The sequence below is a fragment of the Rhodnius prolixus genome, unplaced genomic scaffold (assembly GCF_049639745.1).
Source record: "Rhodnius prolixus isolate KJV_2025 unplaced genomic scaffold, Rpr scaffold_2, whole genome shotgun sequence".
Taxonomy (NCBI): Eukaryota; Metazoa; Arthropoda; class Insecta; order Hemiptera; family Reduviidae; genus Rhodnius; species Rhodnius prolixus.
Genome location: NW_027411592.1, coordinates 62,807,295 through 62,835,236, shown reverse-complemented (window position 1 = coordinate 62,835,236; position 27,942 = coordinate 62,807,295). Strand labels below are relative to the sequence as shown.

Sequence of the window (27,942 nt, the reverse complement as noted above, 5' to 3'; positions counted from 1 at the left end):
TTGGTGATAGAGTGGGAGGGATACTGCAGTAAGTAAACCAATTAGGTAATACTAAATTTTGGCTCAGTGTTACTTTGACTGTCTCACGGTCATGTACACGGTTAAACTTACCCAATGAAGATAAGAATAAGAGTGTCCAGCGCTATGTTAAAGATTAAGCACACAGCTTTTTCTTTTCGTAAGATAATGAGATAATATTTTTAAAGCTTGATATACAAGTCCTAGTAAATAAATATTTCTTTATTTATGAGTAATTATCATTTTGCTTGAAGGGTTAGATTTTTTTTTATGGGAATAATTTCCTACCCATTTCCGTTTCTCTATCTTGGATCCTCTTGAAGCACATTAACTCCAGTCTTCCGTATATGTTGTTTAAATTGTTCGTGTCAGTTTTGAAATTTAAACTGTTTTCTGTCTTAGATATGTATATCATTTCTATTTTGGGAAAATTAATGTTTTCTTCACATAGAACGCTCCAATTTTTCATTTTTTCAAAGTTGGTCTCTTTAAACTACGTTAACACTCACCAGGAAATCCAATCTTTTATTTGAAACATTTTTATCAGGAATGTTCGATTTTAGGGTGCTAGAAAGTATAATGTACGTTCCTACAATTAGGAAGGGTTACTGAGTTGCAAGTTCTTTTTTTATTTATCTTGCCATCTTACAATGAAATATTTTATTGTCACGAGCAAATTTCGTGAATACAGAACAAAATAAAAATAAAAACAAAAAAAAATCGATTCCCTAAACTAATTAGTCACAATCGCAAACCTTCACTAATCGAATGAAAAATGCGTTCACATTTCTGCCGCCTTTTTTCTTCTATCTAGACTCATTCATTTCTTAGAGAGAGACTCACCGGAACAAAACAGCTGATGAACCGATGTGTGACGTCAATGGAAGACATACGCGGTCTGTCGGCTGGCTACACAGTTAAACAGTTTGAATTGATTATAAACAGTAAAATAACATTTGGCCGTTTCATTGGAAATTATCTTCACTGAAATTCTTTTACGCTGCATTAAGGAGTGTTGTTGTTGTTGTTGTTGTTGTTAAGGAAACAGCTGACCAGATTAATGTTGTTACAATAGTTCTCAATTAAACTACAGCTGAACTGTTTACTTTCAACTTTATATTTATAATTTGCACCGGAAATAGGGGTAATAGTGGGGGAGGAAATGGGAAATCTCATGTACTTGATCACGCTCAACTTGACCGACCTTAAATTTCAGAGTCTTTAATTGTTTTTAATAAATGACTCCATTTTCTGTAAACTCTGAATACTTACTTCCGTTATCATCTTCTTAAAATTTCATTCGTAATTTTCTCCAGGTAAATTCAGCGAAGGGCACTTCCTGGCGGAAGGTCTTGGTGAGACTTCTCTCTAAGGCAACATTTCTGAATTAGTAAGTAAAGTAATTGCCTATTTTTTCAGGCGGGCTTTACGTCCAACTACCGTAAGTGGTGACAGTGGACGGAGGCGACTAGCAAACGTACTTTACCGTTAATTTCTTTTATTAATCATTAAATAAAATCCAAGGCCAAGACCTGGAATCGAACCCAATACCACAATACATATTAGCTTTGCAGGTCTCGCCACTAACCGCTCGGCTACCGTGGCGCCTTATTCCTGAATTATGTACGGTCCTGTTTTATTCATTATAAAAGAGGAATAAATACGTTGCAAGTTTGATGAGTATTTAAACTACCGGAAATCCTACTTTGCTGTAGAGATTTTTCAATTTTCGAAGATTTTTTTTTGTTTTGTTTTCGAAAATGGCCAATGATTTCTGGATCGCTGAATGATGATCGAATCGCATCATCGTTAAACTGGGCAATTTCATCGACCCGCAATTTTTCGAGATATTTTGATCACTACTCACAGATTCACAGAACACAGTTTATATGTTATACTGTTTTTTTTTGGACTTAGCAGAACTCAAATCTCAAAATGCTGTAAACTCAACGTCAAAAATTGGACACTACTCAAATAACTCAATAAAGTGAGTAAAAAAATTTATTGAATAAACAAATTTGGTGGTTGCTTTTCAAAATGGCCACGGAGGTTGGAGAAGTTAGTTCTTGGCTGACATAAATTCCTGAGAATTGATAAGATAATTTGGGAATTTTTATAGCTTTATGGCTTTTCTCTGGGCTTAAACTTTTTCTTAAAACTGAATGAGAAAATATTTGTTTAAATAAATCTGTTGCCAACTACATTCACCTAATTATAATTCGCAAATCTTCCTTAAACCATGGAGGTTTTACTAAATGCTGTTGGGCTTTAATAGGTCCTCTGAAATAAAAGTAGAGTTAAAAGGGAAGTCCCCAATCATTTTGCTTTAAAAGAATTTCAAACCAAAGAGACAAGGTGATTTGGTTTCACCTGCGATTAAATGTTACGCGTTTTGTCGGACACAAATCTTCGATTTTATTCTCATTCACTAACACGCACGATCTGTGGCTGTAAACCATCCTTTCTGCAGGAGTCTGCAGGAAGTAAGTAAGCCGAAGTAGCCAATTTAAACACAGTGATTTCCTGTTTGTGTGTTGCAAAGATGCACACACAACTTTCTGTACTTAAAAAAATGTAAAAACTTGCCCGTTAAGATCGATAAGAGAAAGTTATAAATCAATCGATCCAGGAAAGTTGAAAGCTTCCCCACAATGAGTACAAACTGTCAAAGAAAGCCAACGCAAGTGGTTGCGTGAGTGCAGAGACGAAAGTTACTGGTCATGCAAGTCCGGCCGCTACAAGAATCCAGTCGGAGATGCTGTACATTTTAAATCTATCAAGTTACCGGAAGCAAGTGCCCACCATTTTGAATATTGGCCTTTAGGATTTCCATTTTATTTCTAGCTTTGGTATAGATTTCTTTTTTTTATTTCATTTTAGTAAATATTTAACGAACTAGTAAACTATAATGAAGCGTTTAAGTAACATCCGCAGGGAGTATTGCTAACCGCAATTCGCACTCTTTGTACCTTATGTTCAAATGAAACTATTACGATTGCCGACTTTTAACGATCAAGTCTAAACACGTGGCGAAGTGGTTGTAAAACTTATTGTCTCTTTCTAGAAAATTATTCGACATATCAAGTTGTCCTACGTACGTATATCAACTTTACAAAAGCAAAAATCAAGTGATTTTCCTTCTCAGGCCGGAAACTTATTAAGACAATACCGTAGTAAAATAATTTAGTTCATTATTCGTGTTAAAAATAGTCTTACAAAAGTAAGAAGTCAATTCTGTTTTTTTTTTTGCAATCCTCTTCTGCATTTTACAATGTCCACCCCGGAAGTGATGCTAAAATAAAGGAAATGAAAAATTCTGCTTAAAATGATTAGAAGGAGAAAGAAGGGTTGGTGGCCCTTGAATGAAGGAGAAGAGGTAGGGCGAATATAACAAGCAAAAAAGAGGGGTTACGGTGGTCGAACGTTAGAGGCATGGACCGCAAGTTATTGGGGGGAGGGTCACAGTGCTGGGGTTTGTTTATTTTATTTCATTTATTCTCATTTAAAGTCGTCGGTAAAAATAGTAATTACTTAAAATTTTTAGTCTACTGTAAATAAATTTGTTACTTTAGTCGTCATAGTTGTGACGATGGAGTAATAAGCACTACTAAATTTTAATTAATGTAAATTAGATGTAAATAATTTGTAAATAAAACCTATCTCTCTAAACAGATGATAAAAGTAAAGATAACAATTGCATATCAAAACCCAGATAAGGTAACAACACACCAAGCTAAATTATAAATCGTGCGAGATCATTGTTCGATCTGACATCATCGGCGATTTCCCAGAGCGTTACACTGATTAGGAAGGCCAATTTTTGTACCAAACATAATTCGGAAATATCGCCGTTTCATGCATATTATCGAAAATATTTGGTTTGGCCGAGGACAATGTGCCCATATACTGTATAAAACATTTCAAAATATTCAGCATGTTAAATTCCATTAATCGAACCAATATCGATTGGTGAAGGTAGTGGAAACGGTATCAGATTGCACATCCCTTTGTAACTCAAGTGAGCCGATAAGTGCTTAAGCAGATGAACTTGATATATCCCTGAAGTCCTATAAGGTGCGCTTCGTTTCAGGGTTCTTCCAAAATGAAATACAATATTCCAAGCGTTTCCAGGCTTAATCGGTAACTTTAAGAACTTGTTCGTCTTATTCCAAGCCAGTTCTAAGGAGAGATGTGCTGGAAAACAGCTTTTTCTTACTTCCTGTTACCAGATAGAGTAAGTATTGCGGTCAAGTCATCATCGGGAATAGTCTTTTGAGGTCTCTTTGGTGTCGGAAAATGTGGATTTCACTAAATAGTGTAAAATATCTTTTAAAACTTAAAAAAAAGCGCAGGAATAAATGGGATACATTGTATTGATCTTCGCCAGGGAATCTGACAGCATCCCAGCGGTCACAATCCCTGAACCGGAAATGCCTCTTTATTTTGCACTTCTTTGAAATTTTTCTCGTAAAACGACTCCATTGATTTCTCTTTAAACAATTAGTTATCTTTGGAGGTGCACAACCTTTTTTTTGAAACATTCTAAAAATAAAACCTATTAAATTAAGCACACAGATGAAATCTACATTTTCAGAATGATTTAGTGAAAAAATTTCCACACGTGATTGAAATCTGAACTTTGTTCCCAATAATAATAGTCTCCATTCTTTAGCGATTACAGTAAATACAAATTTTTATTTCAGTAAACATTTAGAATATCGATTATCGAACAAGATTAACCATTAATTAGCGATATTATCGCAAAAAACAAGATCGATCACCAATTTAAAATAATATTCAGTCTCCAGTAACGACTATGACTAACGTAGTACTCACCAAAAAAACAAAAAAACCTTTGTTTTGATTTTTTGTTTTTGTTCAAACAGAGTTTGCTTTATTAATAGTTATTTATTTGTTTCATAACAACGTTATTGTAGTATAATCTCCTAATCCGTAAATTTAAAATACCGGCGGACATAAAAAGAACTACAAATAATAATGTATTTTTAACGATTACCTTTGTCATGATTCCGAAGGAAGGTTATGAAGGTTTTACCGCTTTGTTTTTTGTATTTTTATTTTGAAGTAATAAAAACTGGGTTAATTTTACAAAAATGCAACTTCTTTTTTGTTTCAACTGTGCACGAGTGAACCATAACAGAAGGTAATAAAAATACAAGTTATTTATACTAAAGTGTAATTAGTGTTTTATGTTGGCACATTTCCAAAAAATAAAAATTAGAATCTAACCGTTATAACTTCAAATTTTTGACTGAAATATGTATTTTTATTTACCTTTATTTTAATTTTTTGTAAAGAAAGAACTTTTATGGAAGGTGAATAGTTCTCGTCCGTGTACAGAGATGGCGTACTTCAACTCAGAAAGCTCAACTTTTGTTACTGTTTATGTTGGTAATACATCGCCATGACGTAAGGCTTTTAGAATTGTTCTCCTGGGCTGTCCCGAATAAAGATAGGATACGCTGCACTTTGAACTTACAAACCTGGGTAAGTGGTAGTGAGTGCCCAAGCGTTGCTGTCCAGAATCACCCCGGTGTTGAGATCAAATTCTACTGAACTAAATCCCAGGATTGCTCAGAAGCAATGTTCCGTTTAATCCTAGATTGGGCACTCTCAAATGTACGAATGGCAGGAAAGAACACCCTTTGCTTCCTCTGATTACACTAGGGTACAGGAAGTGCTGCCGATTGCGTGAGCGTTTTCACCGGAAATATCTGGTCTGTGGGTCTGTCGGTACGGTGAGCAGTTAGCACCACTCAAAGCCACTGAACAGATTTTCCACTTTTTTACCAATTATCACCAAAATAGCTGCGAAGATTTTCCTTAAACTTGGCTCCCTTATTGCTCATACACAGTCCTACAGACCTCTATTTGGCATATTTTCCCGGAAAATGCTATTTCACTTAATAGAAAATTTTGAAGTTATAAAAGCGATGTTTTTTTTCCCCACCCACACCGGAAATTACACCATTCCAAGTGAATACATTGCAGCGAACCACTTTGATTTCAGGCAATTTGAAAGTTTAGGTAAAATTAAAGAACGTAAACTGCGGTAAAAGAGGAAATGATGTGTTTCTGTAGGAAAGCTTTTGCTCTTGAAGAAGGTGGTAACCCTGTAGCACAAAGGAAATTTTAAGCATATTTTAATTCTGTCAAGAAAATATAATTTTACTTGGAAATGACTCATACCAGCCAGCCACCTTCACTATTATTGGAAGATGAGTTCTCAACGTAAATATTATACCTACAATTAAGAGCCCATGTATTTTCAGTAAGTTATAAATATAGATGGTTACTTGGCAGAGTAACCTTATTACTTTAGCCGCCAGCCTACAGTTACTAGTTGTCATATAACGGGGTGAATCATGCCTTCTGAATGTAATACCTGAGACCAGCTGGTTCCTAGGAGGTAACTTCAAGGTTACCCACACAGAAGTTCTATTTTTTGGTACACCATTAAAATATTATATTCTGTGTATCTAAATATTGGGTTAAATTCGGTGTGTTTCGATAATCCAATCAATTATTAGTAAAAATTCTAATTGTACCTTACAATCTACAAATTTTACAACTGTCATCACCAAACACGCGAAAATATATAACTAAAAATTGTTGCAATGCTTTTAATATTTCATCTTATTCCGTAAGCATGACACGGTATCTTTTCCTGAAGTAGCACTTTAGAGAATCCCCTAAAGTTGAGGTTCCCTGAAAAACTTGGGGAAAAAACATGGGAAAGTGATAAGTACTCGAAAAGGTAAATATTATGCGGAGTTTAAAGGAAAATTGTAAACAAAGCTCAATGTTTGTATTATTTCATTATTGTGTACATATGTAAAGTTTTTGTAAATAAATAAATAATTATTATTAGTTAGGAGTTGATTCCCTCAGTTCTGAATGAAACAAAAATCGGAAAAATCAAATAACTCTCGAAGATAAAAGTGTCTTAAGGCGTTTCTAATGGATAATAGTGCAAAGGAATGTACAACAGCTGACATGGTGACCAGAGCAGGTAACATCAAGGTTATAAAATTATACTTTTTTTTTTTTATAAAATACCCATTACCAGCTGATCACCGAGTACCAACCTAACCTATCCACTTTAAATAATATTATAGACGCAAAGAGTGGGACGTTGGAACATTGTTAGAATATAGATAGTTGCTGGTAATGTAATTTGTAAAGTAATAACTACATGGCTAGGGTTGGGCTTTACATCCAACTACTACAGGTGGAGGCGGATCTCATCCCAAAAAACTTCGCTGAATTCAATCCGAAGGGCCCAAAATGATTGGCAGAGTCAAAGATAAATCATGAAGAAAATTCTCAAATTTTCATTCAACGCCTAAAACATTTGTGCCATATTAATCTCCGTAGATAGAATCTACCACTCCCAATAACGGAAGTGCGCTTTCATGGGATTTCCGAGTGTCATTAAGAGTACAATTTCAATGAAATCGTCATAATCATTTTTGTGAACATCTTAAGACGGAAAATTCTGTTCGGAAAAGTGGTACTTCAGGTTAGCCAGCTTTCATCGAATTCGGAAATTCAGTCTCACATTCGATTCTTATTAATACTAAACAGGTGGCAAGCCTGTGCAGTGGTAACAGGTTATGGCACATTAGAGGAACGCTTAAGCATCTCCACCTCTCCCAGAAGTTCTGTTTTAAATGTAAAATTTATAGTAAGTAAAAATTCCAGGTTGGTCACCTGAAACTATGAAAATTACCATTAGCAGAATGTCAGATGGGTGAATAAATGTGCGACAATCAGTACGAGTCTGCGCCTCGCTCAGAGAGTCAGGGGCCTGACGTGAACCAATCAGGCGGTCTCGCTCAGATGGTCCGGCTCCTAGGAGGCCAATGGAATGCCACTCTGGAGATGGTTACAAATGGACATCTCCGCCCTGTGGGAGATTCGTACTGGCGGAACGGGTCGTGCGTATGGCAACATCTTCTTCTTTCTTCAGCGTCATCATCTTGTCGAAGGCTTACATTGGTCGCACGGCTAGTTCTTCTAAGACCAGACTCAGTTCCCACGACGAGAGTCGGTGGCGATCTCTCTTCCCTTCATTCCGGACTAGCTCACGTCTGACTTGTTAGCTCTCATTGACGCGCCGTAAAAGATTTTTTGTATTGCTGTTGTATTCAACTGATTTTCTTTAATTTATTTATTTCTTTAATTCCTCTCATCTCTCCCATGAAGAACTTGAGATTTCGGATTTTTAACTTTTCACCGGAAATGCCAAGTCTGTGTTCCTTTAACTGTTACGTGAAAATTACTTTCTATATCCGTCTATCGATATGTTAGCAATTATGTATCAAGTTTTTACGCAATGAGCCATTTTCAACGATTTTTATGATAAAATGCGATTTAATCGTTTTTTTTGGGGGGGGGCCACTGAGCCAAACAAATCTCAAGAGAATAACTCGCAAGACTTTCTATGCCGAGATTATAACCTTAACTATTTCCAAAACACATAACGTTACGTGATTGTGAAATGCGTAATTATGCGACAGTAAAACGTCAGAGTGGAAGCCCCGCTCCGATCAAAAAAAGAATTTTACTAAAAGATTTATGAAAATAGAAGTGATTTTCGTGCTTTGAGGAGCCCATCGTAGTAGCCATTAATGAAAAATAAACAAATCCATCCGGTCAATGTTAACATCTGCTTGAGCAACTTCAGCAGAATGTGTAACTTCTATTCATTAATATAGAAGGCACAGGATCGTACTTCCTTGTCCAATGGTACTTCAGACCCTCTCTCCCTTCTAGAGGTGCCCTTAATGGGGTGATCCTGTAAGTTAGAATAAACTGCTTTGCTGTGTCAGTCGGTCCGACAGCAATTAGTATCCAACGTAATTCCTCACAGATATTCTTGATGTGTTACAGTCGTAACATTTTACAAGTAAAATCACCATGGACAACACCTAACCTAATTTGGTAGATCAGACGTGATGCCCAACTGAAAAAAACAGGCTTTTTACCTAACAAGAAAATTCAATTAGGGGTGATACTAATAGCGTGGTATGTTAGGCTCTACTGTAAAGTGAGGTGTTAGTATACTGCACGGTTCTAAAGCCCGTGTTATATTCATGAGCAAGAATGTATGGCGCGAATTTCTAGGTTTAAAAAATATATCAATTCAACGGAAGTGCGACTGAACAGGACGGTTTTAAACAATACTGAAATCAATTTACCACCTAATTACAGTTATAAAGGAATTTAAACTGATGTAAAAAGACAAAGACTTGCAAGTTCATACTAGTTTATTTTCCTGTAACTTGAGTCTTTGATAAAATTGGTAAGAAAAGCTGAAAATAAACCGTACCGCCGGTGAGTCACACAACTAGAAGTATGTAGGTGTTGAAGAGGATTCCGCACAACAAATCCTAGAGTATCTATGGGCGGCAAAAAGCCAAAAGAACGTTCCCAGTTCTCTCTTGGCAATGGACACTTTTTAGTAACATCTTTAGCTCACAGTTTCCAGATTTACACAATTTGTGAAAAATATTGTGACAGAAGGCTCTCGGATATCGGACAGATTTATTTGGAACCGGCTCCGTGGCTGTTTACAAAACTGCTCCTTAGTGGATAAACCAGTCGTCGCTAAACCCGCGATTTTATTAACCATTTCTTAAGAAAGCATGTTTATCATCATGGTAATCTGTTCCATAAATTAGGGCAGTCCGATCTGGGTGTCGAAGACCTTATTACATTAATCACTTTAATAGAGTATCAAATAATTTCCTTGGAGTGACATCAGCTACTGTCCACATTGCGATGCTCACGTTGCTCTGTCACAATATGGAATTACACATTATTAAGGATCATACACGACTTTCAGAAATCATTGGTGATGAAAATTTCTAATTCGTCAAAACACCTACTAAACAAATTTTAAAAATTGTATCGTTATCTATTGAAACTTGCCAAAACTTTGACATCAAATATCTCCGATTGTACCGATCGGAAAACTTCGGGATTTTGGTCAAATATAGACGAAATCTATCTCTACAACAAAACCAAATATTAACCGAAAATACCGAATAGAACCAGAGATATGAAGTGTTGAAATTTGAACCATTTGAAACATGCCAAAACATTGACATCAAATATCTCCGATTGTACCGATCGGAAAACTTCGGGATTTTGGTCAGATATAGTCGAAATCTATCTCTACAAAAAAACCGAATATTAACCGAAAATACCGAATAGAACCAGAGATATGAAGTGTTGAAATTTGAACCATTTGAAACATGCTAAAACTTTGTCATCAAATATCTCCGATTGTACCGATCGGAAAACTTCGGGATTTTGGTCAAATATAGACGAAATCTATCTCTACAACAAAACCGAATATTAACCGAAAATACCGAATAGAACCAGAGATATGAAGTGTTGAAATTTGAACCATTTGAAACATGCCAAAACATTGACATCAAATATCTCCGATTGTACCGATCGGAAAACTTCGGGATTTTGGTCTAATATAGACGAAATCTATCTCTACAACAAAACCGAATATTAACCGAAAATACCGAATAGAACTAGAGATATGAAGTGTTGAAATTTAAACCATTTGAAACATGCTAAAACTTTGACATCAAATATCTCCGATTGTACCGATCGGAAAACTTCGGGATTTTGGTCAGATATAGACGAAATCTATCTCTACAAAAAAACCGAATATTAACCGAAAATACCGAATAGAACCAGAGATATGAAGTGTTGAAATTTGAACCATTTCAAACATGCTAAAACTTTGACATCAAATATCTCCGATTGTACCGATCGGAAAACTTCGGGATTTTGGTCAAATATAGACGAAATCTATCTCTACAACAAAACCGAATATTAACCGAAAATACCGAATAGAACCAGAGATATGAAGTGTTGAAATTTGAACCATTTGAAACATGCTAAAACTTTGACATCAAATATCTCCGATTGTACCGATCGGAAAACTTCGGGATTTTGGTCAAATATAGACGAAATCTATCTCTACAACAAAACCGAATATTAACCGAAAATACCGAATAGAACCAGAGATATGAAGTGTTGAAATTTGAACCATTTGAAACATGCTAAAACTTTGACATCAAATATCTCCGATTGTACCGATCGGAAAACTTCGGGATTTTGGTCAAATATAGACGAAATCTATCTCTACAACAAAACCGAATATTAACTGAAAATACCGAATAGAACCAGAGATATGAAGTGTTGAAATTTGAACCATTTGAAACATGCCAAAACATTGACATCAAATATCTCCGATTGTACCGATCGGAAAACTTCGGGATTTTGGTCAAATATAGACGAAATCTATCTCTACAAAAAAACCGAATATTAACCGAAAATACCGAATAGAACTAGAGATATGAAGTGTTGAAATTTGAACCATTTGAAACATGCTAAAACTTTGTCATCAAATATCTCCGATTGTACCGATCGGAAAACTTCGGGATTTTGGTCAAATATAGACGAAATCTATCTCTACAACAAAACCGAATATTAACCGAAAATACCGAATAGAACCAGAGATATGAAGTGTTGAAATTTGAACCATTTGAAACATGCCAAAACATTGACATCAAATATCTCCGATTGTACCGATCGGAAAACTTCGGGATTTTGGTCTAATATAGACGAAATCTATCTCTACAACAAAACCGAATATTAACCGAAAATACCGAATAGAACTAGAGATATGAAGTGTTGAAATTTAAACCATTTGAAACATGCTAAAACTTTGACATCAAATATCTCCGATTGTACCGATCGGAAAACTTCGGGATTTTGGTCAGATATAGACGAAATCTATCTCTACAAAAAAACCGAATATTAACCGAAAATACCGAATAGAACCAGAGATATGAAGTGTTGAAATTTGAACCATTTCAAACATGCTAAAACTTTGACATCAAATATCTCCGATTGTACCGATCGGAAAACTTCGGGATTTTGGTCAAATATAGACGAAATCTATCTCTACAACAAAACCGAATATTAACCGAAAATACCGAATAGAACCAGAGATATGAAGTGTTGAAATTTGAACCATTTGAAACATGCTAAAACTTTGACATCAAATATCTCCGATTGTACCGATCGGAAAACTTCGGGATTTTGGTCAAATATAGACGAAATCTATCTCTACAACAAAACCGAATATTAACCGAAAATACCGAATAGAACCAGAGATATGAAGTGTTGAAATTTGAACCATTTGAAACATGCTAAAACTTTGACATCAAATATCTCCGATTGTACCGATCGGAAAACTTCGGGATTTTGGTCAAATATAGACGAAATCTATCTCTACAACAAAACCGAATATTAACTGAAAATACCGAATAGAACCAGAGATATGAAGTGTTGAAATTTGAACCATTTGAAACATGCCAAAACATTGACATCAAATATCTCCGATTGTACCGATCGGAAAACTTCGGGATTTTGGTCAAATATAGACGAAATCTATCTCTACAAAAAAACCGAATATTAACCGAAAATACCGAATAGAACTAGAGATATGAAGTGTTGAAATTTGAACCATTTGAAACATGCTAAAACTTTGTCATCAAATATCTCCGATTGTACCGATCGGAAAACTTCGGGATTATGGTCAAATATAGACGAAATCTATCTCTACAACAAAACCGAATATTAACCGAAAATACCGAATAGAACCAGAGATATGAAGTGTTGAAATTTGAACCATTTGAAACATGCTAAAACTTTGACATCAAATATCTCCGATTGTACCGATCGGAAAACTTCGGGATTTTGGTCAAATATAGACGAAATCTATCTCTACAACAAAACCAAATATTAACCGAAAATACCGAATAGAACCAGAGATATGAAGTGTTGAAATTTGAACCATTTGAAACATGCTAAAACTTTGACATCAAATATCTCCGATTGTACCGATCGGAAAACTTCGGGATTTTCGTCAAATATAGACGAAATCTATCTCTACAACAAAACCAAATATTAACCGAAAATACCGAATAGAACCAGAGATATGAAGTGTTGAAATTTGAACCATTTGAAACATGCTAAAACTTTGACATCAAATATCTCCGATTGTACCGATCGGAAAACTTCGGGATTTTGGTCAAATATAGACGAAATCTATCTCTACAACAAAACCGAATATTAACTGAAAATACCGAATAGAACCAGAGATATGAAGTGTTGAAATTTGAACCATTTGAAACATGCCAAAACATTGACATCAAATATCTCCGATTGTACCGATCGGAAAACTTCGGGATTTTGGTCAAATATAGACGAAATCTATCTCTACAACAAAACCGAATATTAACCGAAAATACCGAATAGAACTAGAGATATGAAGTGTTGAAATTTGAACCATTTGAAACATGCTAAAACTTTGACATCGAATATCTCCGATTGTACCGATCGGAAAACTTCGGGATTTTGGTCAAATATAGACGAAATCTATCTCTACAACAAAACCGAATATTAACCGAAAATACCGAATAGAACCAGAGATATGAAGTGTTGAATTTTGAACAATTTGAAACATGCTAAAACTTTGACATCAAATATCTCCGATTGTACCGATCGGAAAACTTCGGGATTTTGGTCAAATATAGACGAAATCTATCTCTACAACAAAACCGAATATTAACCGAAAATACCGAATAGAACCAGAGATATGAAGTGTTGAAATTTGAACCATTTGAAACATGCTAAAACTTTGACATCAAATATCTCCGATTGTACCGATCGGAAAACTTCGGGATTTTCGTCAAATATAGACGAAATCTATCTCTACAACAAAACCGAATATTAACCGAAAATACCGAATAGAACTATAGATATGAAGTGTTGAAATTTGAACCATTTGAAACATGCTAAAACTTTGGCATAAAATATCTCCGATTGTACCGATCGGAAAACTTCGGGATTTTGGTCAAATATAGACGAAATCTATCTCTACAACAAAACCGAATATTAACCGAAAATACCAAATAAAACCAGAGATATGAAGTGTTGAAATTTGAACCATTTGAAACATGCTAAAACTTTGGCATAAAATATCTCCGATTGTACCGATCGGAAAACTTCGGGATTTTGGTCAGATATAGACGAAATCTATCTCTACAACAAAACCAAATATTAACCGAAAATACCAAATAAAACTAGACATATGAAGTGTTGAAATTTGAAATCTAAATGTGTCTTTTTTTTTAGAAATAAATACTGCAGTGTGCGTTTCACGAAAGGTTAGATAAAGGGAAATTCTTTAACAAAGTATGAGGTACTTACTTTGAGTTGAACGACTCAAATTCTTCTTGCTGTTCGTTGATCGAAGCATCCAAATCCAAGTATGCACCATAATCTCCATCTTTGTAAAGTTGCAGTGCTGTGTCATCCAACTGCAAACAAAAAAAAAACATTTAATATAATAAATAAATTATAAATGACTAATAAACTAAATTTACTTGCCAATCTTAAATCTTGAGTGATTACTTAAGGAGTTTCTTTTACAACAATGTAACAATTGTAGCTAAAGATTATTTTACTTATTAACTTGTGAACGGTTTCCAGTTAGCTTAGGCCAGCTGGCCAGTCAAGCTGTAAATTACACTTAAGGGACTAAAAAGGATGTAACATTATCCTCCACATTTCAACGCCGCTCAACAAATCCAGATGTAAATAGTTTATATCCTGTTTTATATCTTTTAAAACAATTTTTTTTCAGTAAAATACTTTTATTAAAATTGATAGGCATTTTGATAGATCACAAAACACATTTGGTTCAAATGTTTTTCTCAGATTCAAATGGTATCTCTGGTGATTCTGGCGAAATAACCACCTACGCTGTACGGTTAGTCTTAATGAAATCAACTTCCCAGCCACAAGTTTCTTTAGGCAGAGAAATAGGTAGAAGTCCACGTGCCAAATATGGGAGAATAGCTGGAATATTCTAACAATCCTTGTTTCAAATCTTGGATAACTTTTAACAGAATTGGTTTAGAAAGACTTCAAGGTTCAGTCATTTTATTGACTCCCTTTTGCCAGGCAGTCAATAAAATGAATCTTTATGGCGGTAGACAAATGCAAGAAAAAAAATCCTTGTCTGGCGCAGAGCTCCTGGGCTTCCAACACTTTGATTGGTCTCATGTCTTAGGCTGTTCAGTCTGGACCAAGATGCTGAGAAATGCAGCACCCCCATTTGCACATTTGATTTGCCTAGGCACCAACTAACGCAACAATCTTTAATGGCCGATCGCCAAATACCGAAATAAGTACTTTCTCCATGTTTAGACCTGTAATCGTAGTATTCACGTGGATCATCCCCCGAAAGAAATAGGATCACGCGTAAATTCAGCTGCCCACTACTTCATTGCTGAAAATGAAGAAGCAGAATCCTTTTAAATGATCAGGATAATGAAGAACAGAACGATATTCCAGGTTTAACCTTTTTAAAGGAGACACACACACATCGCGCCTAGTCATTTTAAGATAGCGCCAAAAAAAAAGCGATAAAGTTCAGCTAATAAGAAGCTTAACGGACGCCATTGCTACACTTGTACCAACTCAAGAAAACAAAATTTCCTTGGCAGCAACGCCCACATTGGCAGAACTTTTCCTATCTGTCCGAGTGCAGATAGAGAATTTTTCATCGTCATGAATTCCGGTGAAAATTCCTCTAGGAAAAGCTGCCACGATTGAAACTTTCCTCTCATTGGCAGTGATTGGCCACAAAATTAGTAAATATTAAAATAAATAATTTTAGTTACTTAAAAATTGTATGATCATAAATGATCAATGATTAGTAAATAAAGCTAAACCCTAGGACCAGCGATAAACCCAGATGCTGGGCTAGAAATCATTTAGTAAAGTACAGGGAATTCTCGAGATAAATAGAGTAACACCCGGAACTGCTAGAATTCCCCAATAATCACAATGTCGACCAAACTAGACAATCTTGCTAAAAACTGGGATAACATTAATTTCTTCATAAATGCATGAAGACTAAATCCCAAGAGCAAATTAAGAATTGGTGGCAATCTGTAGCTTTACAAAAAGATGCTGCGCACAGTACACACATCTGGACCGGCCATTATTTCCGGGCACGTAGTCAACTCTGTTCCACACACACACACACACACACACACACAGAGGAGATACGTGCATAGCATTGCAAACCTTAATGACATTAAAACTACCGCTGAGGGGTTTGCAAGGAAGGGGGGTGGGGGCAAGCTGCTTTACTATCTGTGTCAACAACATGCTATCCGCACGATCTCCGGCTAGATATATCTCGGACACCTTAGTAAGGGGAAAGTATAATGCGATAGAAGACAGGAAGTCTTGGTGATTGTTTATTTTTCTCTAGATAAGAATTACGATCGTGTCGAGTATCCCAAAACGGAGTTTCCACAGACATTTAGACAACTATTTCTTAGTATGAATTTTTAAGTTCTTGGAAAAGTGGTAGCCGGCTTCAAGTGAAGGCAAGGCAAGGCCAGGAGAGAGGGTTGCCCTAAAGGTTAACTTCAATCTACCAACTTGCACTACTGGTTATTGTTCCTGGTTAACAAAGTTTGTTTTGGCCATTCTTATTATCACTTTTGTTTTTAACCCAAAATTCTTTTCCGGTCAAAATGATTTACACAAACCAAAAAACAAACCAGGAATCTAACATTCCACAGTTAGTAAATATTGAATCAAAACCAAAACAAATAAAGGAGTTTTTGCGAACAGAGTTTGTGAGAGATAAAGCAGACATAGATACTTGAAACAGAAGAAGTGAATGTGGGATGCCAGACGAAGAGAGAGAGATGTCGGTTCGTGTGGATTGTTCCGTTTTGTTTTTTATCTCTTTTTACCTCAACAAGTTTAAAAGTAGGCGAGGATAAAGGAAGAACGATCAAGTCAGCCGAGGCGCCATCTTAGAAAGTCCGCGTCTCTATTTATATGGATATTTATAGAGATAATATATCGGTTTTTTAGTGGCACACACACTGGCCAATCATAAAAGTCAGATAGTTTTGTAAATGTTAAATTTTGGATACTTTTCCTGTCTTCTAATTTTACTTTCTTTTCCTGCTCGCTGCCACCTTGATGATCACTTCTCAGTTTCAGGAGAAATGGTGGTGGAAACCACCGCCACCACTTAATGAAAGATGCGCTTATTTCAAGAATTAACATTATTTGGAACAAGATTTTTTTTTTGTATAAACATAAAATCTTACACGACTTTAACTTTAAAAACCTTTCTCCAGGTTCGAGCTTGCAAACTTCGAACTTGGAAACATTCTTCCCTTCTTGGGGGGCCCTAAAAGGGATTTTCCTGCACAAATTATACAGGGTGTTCAATTTAAGACAGCTCAAATGCATTTCATGCTTAAACGATTGATCTGAGCAAAAAATGGTAGAGGAAAAATTTGTTGCCCGTCACCTCTAGTTTCAGAATATGAGACTTGATTTTGTATACGCGGCTGACGCGCGACCAAAAGTGAGGGTTCGCAGTTGACCCCCCCATTTTCATATACACAGTTTTAAAGAGTATAAAAAGTTATGAAAGAAACCGGAAACCGCAATTCGATATCTTCAAAATTAAAGGTGCTTGGCCATTTCAAAACCTGGTATTTATTAATCATATTTCAATTTTTTAACTTGTTATCAAAGAGAAAGAAGAGCTCGCGATAGGTCATTTTTATGTATTTTTTCATCCCCTTTCTACTAAAAATATTGCCAAGGCAGTAAAGCTAGTATTTTTCTTAATATCGGGAAATAAGTAGTTTTCCGAGTGATTTTTCTTAGAAAAATCAAATATTAAGAGCTTTAGATGTTCTCAAGCATACACAAAATGGCTAAAAAATAATTTTACATCTGTTACAAACAAGAAGGTAATCTGGTAATTTTGGGAGAGTTGCGTTTAATTGCCAAAAAAAAAATTGGAAACCTCCTGCCACATATTTAAGTGATAAATATCTTACATGTAAAGGATCAAACTTTCATGATCAAACTTATTCCTTAATTTAGCAAAATAATGCACTTTACGCAACTTGTGAAGCATGGTACTGTGCCTTCAAAGGCGCCTCCTCTGGCTCGCAAGCCAGGTTAGCCAGAAGGTTATCAGCTGCTCTCTGTGTCTGAGGAGGCACCTTTGAAGGCTAAAATCAAGTCACATATTCTGAAACTAGAGGTGACGGGCAACAAATCTTTCCTCTACCATTTTTTTTTTTTGCTCAGATCAACCGTTTAAGCATGAAATGCAATTGAGCCGTCTTAAAATGAACACCCTGTATAAAAATTTATTATCTACGTGATGATCCAGGGCATCTTAGAAGCCATTTGGGGGGGGGGGGAAGCTCCTGAAAAGTGGGAAATCTATTACAGTAAAGTGGTACCACTTCCGATTGTAGCATTTTCATCAAAACTAGTTTTTAGCCCCACCCCCTTTAGTAATCAGAATGGTACTTTATATTCACATGGTGGTGCTTCAGACGGAAGCTATTTCAGTCATTCTTGGGAAATACAGGCTTATCTCGGACGTATGCATTCCACTCTGGTTGTACAGCATCACCGCTTTGTATAACTGGTGAGAATCACTTCCGTGTATGAAAATAATAATAGTAAATTAAATAGAAGTACGAATGAATACCAGAGTTTCAGCTTCCGTCCTTTAGGACATTAATATAATTATTATTAAACAATAAAAGCAATTAAAAATAAAATTCACAATTGAAGACCCCTTTAAAATATTCATTTAAAATTTAATGTTAATTTAGCATAAATATCGTTATGTTATAAATGTTATAAACTCTGTTACGCATTACAATGTTTACAATTTTATTTTGAAGCTTATCTTTTTGTAATGTTCTCGATCTTTTACTTTATTAATGTTTATCTTTATTCACACACATAGACACAGTGTTCTACAGCACTCTAGTTCGCTATTGTTGTCTTCTATTTCCATTCTTTTTCTACAATGTCTCAAGTACGAGTTTGCTTTTTAAGTTCCATTGTTTACTTTTTTAAAAAAATTCTTTATACTACGTATTTTAAATACAAAACTTTTATTTCTTTTTTCCCCACTATATTTTAATAAGAAATGAATTTTTGTATTAAAGTTTAATCATGTAACGGTTTGTTATAAACTTAAATACAGATAATAATATATTGAAATTGAAATTTATTTATTGCTTTTAAAATACAATTTTACAGCAAGAGTTCAGTTATTATACAGTAATAAAAAATAAAAACAAAAATAAAATAAACGAATAAGAATTAATAATATGCGTTTCTTTTCCTTTTTTTTTTTTTTTTTTGATAAAACAAAGTTATTTATCCATCATAAATATACATAAATACATTTATTTAAACTAAATTTTCCTTCTTTTTTTTTTCGTAGTTTAACTTAAGAACAGAAATATTTCTTAACATTGTTGATATTATAGATAATAGTTGATATTATAGATAATAATATAGTAAATTTCCGAAGGGTTTCTTTCCCGCTAATTTTTCGAAACCCTCTCCAGCTGATGTCTTTCAAAACTTAGTACTATGATATAAAATTGACCATCTATCTGTAGTTTAGAATATTTTCCTGAAAATCTACTTTAGGGGGGGGGGCAGAATGAAGGGGGAGAAAAGGTGAAAATTCCACTGATTTTCTTTCGATTTCTGATTTATTTCAAAATCGATTTCTGGTGAAATTGGAATTTAGAGTATTTGCAAGTCAGATTACCAATGTAATCGATGTTCTACTTATTTGCACTTTTCCCAATAAACTTGAATATTATCGTACCGGAAAATTCACTGAAAGATCCTCATTGATCCTAGAACTTGATTCATTAATGGTGGCACAACTGGAAAAGTGCCTGAAGATAATTCGTTCGCAAAGATTTTTCAGAAATAGTCCGCAGGTGAAAATTTCTGTTTCGAATACATTTTCGTACAGGTGGTAGAAAGAGAAAGTGAATTTAAAGGGTAGGCTATCAAGATGAAAGCTGCTGCGGTGAAGTTTTGAGTCAGAGTACGTTCATTTCTCTGTACACGAAAGTTTATTCAATCTATCAATACAAGAATATATATTGTTGATGAACGCCTGAAGGAATTGGAAGCTGGGATATGGACCGTTGGAAGAAGACAAGTCGAGGAGAGAGTGCAGGCAACGTCCTCCACTTTATCTTGTAAGAGAGAGAGGGATTTGAAGCATGCAGCACGAGTGCCCACTGGGGTCATAATAACATACAGAGAGGAGTTGTGGCCTGGACACGCGGTCAATAGGTCAGGCCTCTCTCTTCACGGTGTGCGGTTAGTAGTGTGCCGAAGTAGATCTCTGCCAGTAGAGCAACATTACGCCAAAAGGGATGCTGCTGCATGCTCCTCAGACATCATTTGGTGTCTGGGGGGGTAGTGCAATCGCCCCTTATTTCTTATTGGCTGTACACGAACGGCACTTTCCTCGCTAAACCGAACAACCGGAAATTGCAATAAGTTTACACTACTTTAACGTGAACTTCCTTTACCAGCCTGAAATGGTCCAATTGGGTTTTTCTTTTAATCGGCAATTATTATTTTAATTTAGCGTGGTTCATCGGTAACTGGAACTTTCTGAGGCCACTACCGCAATCACAGCCATACGACAATCACATTGCTTTATATTAAAACTGCAGCTAAAAGTGTAGACCGTAAATAGAGAAAAGAGAGAGGACGATAGCCACATATTTAAGATTGGCTATCAAGTTGGCAGGTAGCTCCCTACGTCACGGGGAAACTTGAAATAAGATTTAAATACAATTTATTGAGTCAAACCACCTTTAGGAAAATCGATGTAGCCCTTGATTAATTTCAATCAGCTCACATATTCTGTAAAAGTTTCATTTAATTTTGGAATAAGCAGAAATAAAATCATAAATCTCAAATCGAACCAAATTTCATTTTGATCTGAGAATGCGGATGATATTAATGTTCTAAATATGGCAATTTGAAATGTAAGGAAATCTGAAAATTTATATTTCTCATAACAATTGCACGACTGCATACAGTTTAAAGTGCACAATCTTCACAAGAGCAAGAACAGCTGCAATGAAGTTGTAAAGCTTTCTGTGTTTAACATCAGATTTCCTTCACGTCTTTTTATGTGTACATTTCCGGTGGATAAACGTCTTAAGAACTCGATCCTGGAAGTTGACGACTCCAGCATTCTGCATCGTCTCCAATTTCACGCAAGTATAGTGTAGTGGATGGGGGGGAGGAAAGAAAACGACAAGAAGAAGACAGTGGACAAGAAATTCTTAAGAAAGTGATAGGACCTGGTGTGGTGTAGATCTGGGACACGTAGTCGAAATGTCGTGACCGCCTTCTCAACAATCCCGCGTCTCCTCTTCTTAATAGACCCATAATTCTTCTTTCACCATGCATCTCCGGACGATACCATTGCAGATTTCAACCTAATCTCCACGCACACATGTAACTTGTTGCTAAGTATTATACTCGTACTTATTTGTAGCTTTGAAGCTTAGTGTGGCTGCGAAAGAAATAAAGCGAAATAAACTATTTAGTTAGCACAGCTAATCTATAAAAGTTAAAGTTACCGGAAATCGGCAGAAGTTTATTTTTCGCGCAAAACCAAAATCAAACTTTTTCAAAAAATGTGCAAACTAGATCACGCCATTTTTCCCCGTAATCGGAATTTTAAGTCTTCGCAATATAATTTGTACGGGATTCGATCATACATTGGACAGATAGAGCCTAATCGAGTCCCCCCCCCACCCTAAAATCCATCCAATGAAATGGTACTTCCGGGTAGTGGATTGTGTCACTGCCAATCCTACGGGGTAACCAAATACTATCTTCTGTGCTTACTTAACCCGCCATAGCGCACTACTTCCTGAAATACACTCGCACTCAGGAGGACTAAAACATATGGCACGATCCCCACCATTGCAGGAACAAAATTTACGTAAGGCTCTCTCTCTACTTGTGAGCACATCGTAAATCTCGAAAAAAAATTCAAAAAGAACTTCCGTTTAGGATTTTTTTCAGATTAATTTCCGGCATTGTCGGTGAAAGAATTTCGCTCCGATTCGTCGTAGATGAAGAGGCAAGGATACCAAAACGGGAAGCCAAATCCCAACTTCCTGCTAGATGTCTAGTTAGAATGGCACATATCTTCCCAATACTGTGAGGCAAAGCTCTAAAATGTGCGTTGTTTTTTAGGCAACTTTGGGAAATACTCAATTTTCAAAAAATGTGTAACTGCCTATTTATTAGATGAAAGTAAAAGGTCTAAATTGACGAAAACCCCTTCATTGAGTTTTCCTTACTTTCTACGAGCAACAAAGAAGCTACGTTCACAATTTCCCTCTACAATAACCTTACTAATATACCGTGACGTCATACAATCTAGGTTTGTGGGGAAGATGACGATCTGCTGGAAATAGAGCGACATAAGTTCAGCTGTTACTATCTACTGGAGAACACAATACGACCAGGCGAGAGAAACACGTGAATAGGAGAAAGTGACCGTCTATTCGTCACCTTCAAGGAGATAATGTGACTGCCTTACCATTGCCAACTTGCATACCATGTTGGATACACCGGTTCTTGTCCGACCACTGAAGTTAAGCAACATCTAGCGTGGTTCGTACCTGGATGGGTGACCCTATGAGAGGGTTTTGCACAGCGCCCCATTTTGTAACACACCAGTTTGCTTTTGTTGTTTTCAAAAGATTATAAACAAAAAGTTAAACTGGTTACAACATATATTTGTTCCATTTTCATTTTCTCTTACCGTTTTTAATAGGAAAATCTCCTAAATCGGTTTTCACAGAAAAGTTTTTGATGAAACAGATTTTCAAGTTTCCTCCACTTAGCGGTCTCTTGATCCGGAAAGATGGTTTTTAACAATTTGCCTGTCTGTGTGTGTGTGTGTGTTTTAGCGGAAAATGGCGGAAATTTCAAATATTTTCGGCAGTGATTGCATCACAGGAAACCAGACAATAAAAGAAAAAAAAATCTTTAGACACAGATCACCCAAGCGGAAGTGCTGCTGAAGTGTTCACACAATCCTCACAACTTATCCACCATTCACAGCTACGCCTATTATTACAATCCAGGAGGTTCATTTTAAGGCCGGTTCGAGGAGGGAGGTTAACACTTAGAATGCGGATTTTGGAGGAAATACGTCACCCCAAAACCCAGTGTCGTATTCTTTTCATCACTATCGTGAGATGACGCGATCAATTCTATTATAAGTTAGTTCCATTCATTTTGCTTCTTCAAAAAATATAGTTATCGACATCATCGCCTAATTAACACGCTTTACTCACACGAATTACATCACTATCTCACACTGGTGACTAATTGGTTCATCACTATGGCAACATTTAGTTTGTCAAAATGCTCTAAACGCTAGTACATCTAATGAGCTTTCTGTGTAACAACAACAAACTAACAAACTAAAAATGAGTAGAAAGGAAATTCCTGTTTAGTAATGTCGGATGATTAAACCGGCTCTGGTGACTTGTTCTATTGAACATAAAACTGTAATTTAGGAACAGCTGATAATTTTGTTACTATCACTTTGTTCCTCATAAGATCGACAGCACTGAAATTGAGCAGAATTTTCAATTTGGACCAGAATTATCCTCGAGTTTCGAAACAGGGCTGTTTTACAAACTGGTCTGTGGTGAAAGCTCGACATTCTCTGTTTCGCTTAGGTGCTGCTAAAAGAAGACGTTAGACAGAAGGGTTAGTCAAAATCGGTGCCACTGAAAAGATTGCAGATCCAGTCACCACTGTACTGTTAAGACAGGTTGCATGTGCTGCTAAAATTCCTCAACCGAAAGTACTCTTTTATTCAACGGATTTTTCACTATTTTCGAGATTGAATTAGAAGATTTCGATGAGTTTCGAGACCGAATCTTGAGAATATGGTAAGGAAAAGTCGTGAGAGTCGTTACAACCGGATGTTTTTTAAATTTTCCTTTCATTTCTTGCAAATACTGGAGGACGTTCATTACCACTGAACATAGTATTGCGTTGGTACTCCTGTTGTTGCTCACTTATTTCCGGACCTCTCCCAAAAGATAATTACACCAATCCAGGTGTTATATTTAATTAAACATAATTTTTCTAAAGGGGTACTATTATCTCAAAGTGGTCTTTTAAATTTACCGGCGTCTTCAAATACGGACACAGACGGCTGAGGGCTGGTAGGAATTTTTAGTAAATATGTCCAACAGCCACAAAATTCTTTCATTAATAAGAGGTTGACCTTCTCCATCGCGGCGCAAGTGTTTTGTAAGTGAGTCTGAGTTATTCCGAAGCCTGCAACTATTTTAGGCAATCTACCAAGATGGGACGGACCCAATGGCGTTAAAAGTACGTAAAGAGAAACTCAGAAAGCAATGCTGAAAGTCTTTCTTCCGGTCAACCGGAAGGGGAGTATTAATGTTGTTTTTCCTGGAAAACCGCTCGCAAAATCAATATTCTTGGGAAAACATCACTCATAAAGGTGTGATTGTTCAATAAACTCATCAGTAAAGTGTGTAGTTCCGGTAGAAGGATTTTCATTGCTGAGTAACAGGCTACTTCCGGGGAGGGGAAGAGAAATATATAGGTTGTGCTTCTTGGAATATTCCCAGTGCCGAACGGCACTCTGAACCCTTTCAGGAGCGAAAAATCCAAATACCACGAGAAGACCACGAGGAATGTTAATTCAAGTTATAGCAGTAATTAGAGGAACACAGACCGGCGTTTATAGCATTACGTAACAGATGATACAAGATGGTCCATCCTCACGACTGATGGAGGAGGCACGATGTTACCCAACAACGTGGAGATCTAGCTGCAGGCCTAAACGAGCCCTACTGAAGGACAAGCATTATCTCATTTAGGATTTATGCCCCTGCTATTTATTAAAACAAGTAAAATATTTAGGTACCATCCGGTCGTGATGGTGAAAGTGGTAATGGTACTGTCTAAGGGGACTCTTCATCATCATCATCATCATACAAGCTGATTTATGTTTGAAACAAACAAGTGGCGTAATAAGATGACCGTACGCGCTACCGTCAAGGGCGCCTCGTTTACTTTCTCCTGAACTCTGGTTAGAGGATCAGAGTGTTTTGGTCTCATCAGTGTACAAACTGGAGGTACTTGCGGGAAAACCGATTTTCCACACTCTCGACTTTTGCAACACCCGCCCCTTTTCATTGAGGACCACGCCCGCTTTTCCCACAACCAACCTTGATAGAATTTTTCCGGAAAAAGTCGCTCTAATCTATGTTGTGCACAGATCTACATACACACAATTAGTATTTCAAGTTTAAAGGGAATCGAGAGAGCTGTACGGAGCGAACTCGATCTGCACTTTACCTTCAGAACTATTCAGCTGGGACTGGATAAGGGAAGTTAAAGTCATGTTGCAACCTCTGGACAGGCTGAACACGCAATACAGAACTAGCTACAGATGATCTGTAACAAATGCTGGCCGAGATCAGTGAACTGTTTGGAATGCCAAACTAATGTACACACTAACATAAATGCAGCAGACTCCCCCACCCCCTCCATCCCGGATAATTACCTAATTAGGCGTAACTAATTGGTGCATTTAAAAGTGGTATAGTTACCTGGCTATTCCGGCCATAAATAACCATTTTCAGCCGGCATGCTGTATACCTGCTGCGAGACATAATGGCAGGTGACAAGTTTGAGCTCATTGTCTACGCAGACCTCTCTTTACTGCTGGGTGCCCTGTAATGTCTATAATTGGAGGTTGAGTTGTGTTGTAGCTTTCAACCAGTGAACACGTCTTTTGCTGTCTGTGTTAGTTTTATTTAAAAAAATATAGTTCTATTAATTATTTTGCTATAAATTTTAGCCTCAACATTCTATAGTACATTCTGTTTAATGTGACAATTTTTCAAAAAAATCTATCGGACTGTTTTTCAAGAAATTCAAGTTGAATTTTCTAAAAATTTAATTAAATCAGTGATTTTTGTGCGGTGTGTTTGTTTAAGAGGGGATAGTGTGTTATCTGCTTATCCCTTCTCTATGTTTTTGCTCTGTTTGACTCTTGAACAGTAAATAATTTAAACAAATAGTTACTTCAAAACAAATTTTTAACTACAATTTCTAGTTGTTTATGTTTGCCGTATACTTTTCGTATTGCGCAGACCAACTTTCTTTTGTAAATAAAATATTCGTTTGTTCTCTAATTCAGATTTTATTTATATTTATTAACTGTTGAACGAATATGAAGGAAACGGAAAAAATTTTAGAGGCAATTAACTCATTGAAAATTAATATTGATGTTAATTCAAAAAAAACTGATGAAATTAGGAACATAGTGACTGAAACTAATAGTAAAATTGAATCGCTGAATAATGAAATAAAACATTTGAAAAAGAATAATAGCGAACTAAAGAAAGAAAATGCGTTACAAAATATTAAAATAAAAATGCTAGAAAGGGAAATCAGAAAAAGAAATTTAATACTTTATGGTTTGGAAACTGACGCTGATGATAGAGACAGCATTTCCATAGAGATTCTAAGCATAATTAATACTACGCTGGGAGTTAAGTGTACTGAATGTGATTTTACTTATATTCGTAAAATTATAAATAGTTCTAATAAATTAATTTTTTTAATTAAGTTTGAATCCGAAAAGAAAAGGGATGAAATATTTCTCAATCGATTTAAACTGAAAGGAACTAAATTGGTTTTGACAGAAGATTACCCAAAGGAAGTTAGAGAGGAAAGAAGAGAGCTTTATAAGTTTTACAAAGAGTCAAAAGAAGAAGGCAAAGATATTAAATTGCGATACAACTATGTTATTTTAAACAATAGAAGACTGTTTTATGAAGATGTTCTGCAAATTAGAGGCACTTCAGGTACTCCGAGTAAGAAAAAGAAAACTCCAAGAAGAAGAACAATAAGAAAAAGAAGTAGTGACAAAGAGGTTTCCCCGACTGAAGATTCAAGTCGACCTTCTACTTCCCAATCAGGTCAGCTCGATAAGTGGCTTAATATAGGTGGTCGAAAGAAATTGGATAAAATCCTCAAGAAACCAAAGACCAGTGATAGGCCTTGCGCTTCCGAATAGCAATCACTGCTTCATCATGAAAAGGAATCTCCCAGTTGCAACTCCAAATCATCTACCCCGCTCCAAGTGATGAATTCAAAAGAAGAAAATAATTTTAATGATAATGATTCTTTTAAGGTATTTGTAAACACTTTGAAAATTTTATTTTGGAATGTTGAGGGTATGACGAATATCCCAATAGAATCTTCTGTTCTTAATGCCGCTGATATTCTTTGTCTAAGTGAAACTTGGGTTACCAGTAACAAAGTAAATTTGCCCCGTTCTCTTCATGAGTTTCAAGTGGTAAGTTCTTCACCTGCTGTAAAAGATAAAATCCGTGGCCGTGCCAGTGGTGGTCTCTTGCTTTTGAATAAATGTGAAGGTTTAAATATTTGTGTTCTGCACTCAAAGCCGTGGTGGTTAATTTTCAAAGTTGATACTGTTCTCATTAGCGTAATTATAATTTTTGTTTACTTTAAGCCTAATATAAATTTGGAGGAAATTCTGGTTTCTCTTGAAATAAAACTTAAAGAGCTGATGTCTAAATATATTAGCTCAATGTTTATTATTGGCGGCGATTTCAACTGTAGGGTTGGAACCGCCACTATGTTTGATGTTAACATAGATAGTCCTAATGTTAGCTCTTATCATTCCACTTGTGATAATGTATTAAACACCAAAGGAAGGGTTCTTACTGAGTTTATGGAGTCAAACTCTTTTATTCTTCTTAATGGGAGAACTCATAGTGACAGTCCCGCTAATTTCACCTGTATCTCGGCACTTGGTCAATCTGTTATAGATTTGGTTTG

General features: G+C 36.0%; 1 protein-coding gene across 10 annotated transcripts in view; it reads right to left on the bottom strand.

The window, feature by feature from the left end:
* The window catches only part of Fhos (Formin homology 2 domain containing), a 138,924-nt gene that overhangs the window by 40,419 nt on the left and 70,563 nt on the right, over positions 1–27,942 (bottom strand). For 9 of the 10 annotated variants that reach the window (XR_012455946.1, XR_012455947.1, XM_074120235.1 and 6 more), the window contains one exon: positions 14,350–14,459. Coding sequence is in view for 8 of the 10 variants with exons in the window: in XM_074120235.1 (XP_073976336.1) it covers positions 14,350–14,459 (110 nt within the window). In the remaining 2 variants the exon portion in view is untranslated. Of the gene's footprint in view, positions 1–14,349; positions 14,460–25,679; positions 25,808–27,942 lie in introns of those variants that run through there. The other variant, XM_074120241.1, reaches the window with a different exon arrangement.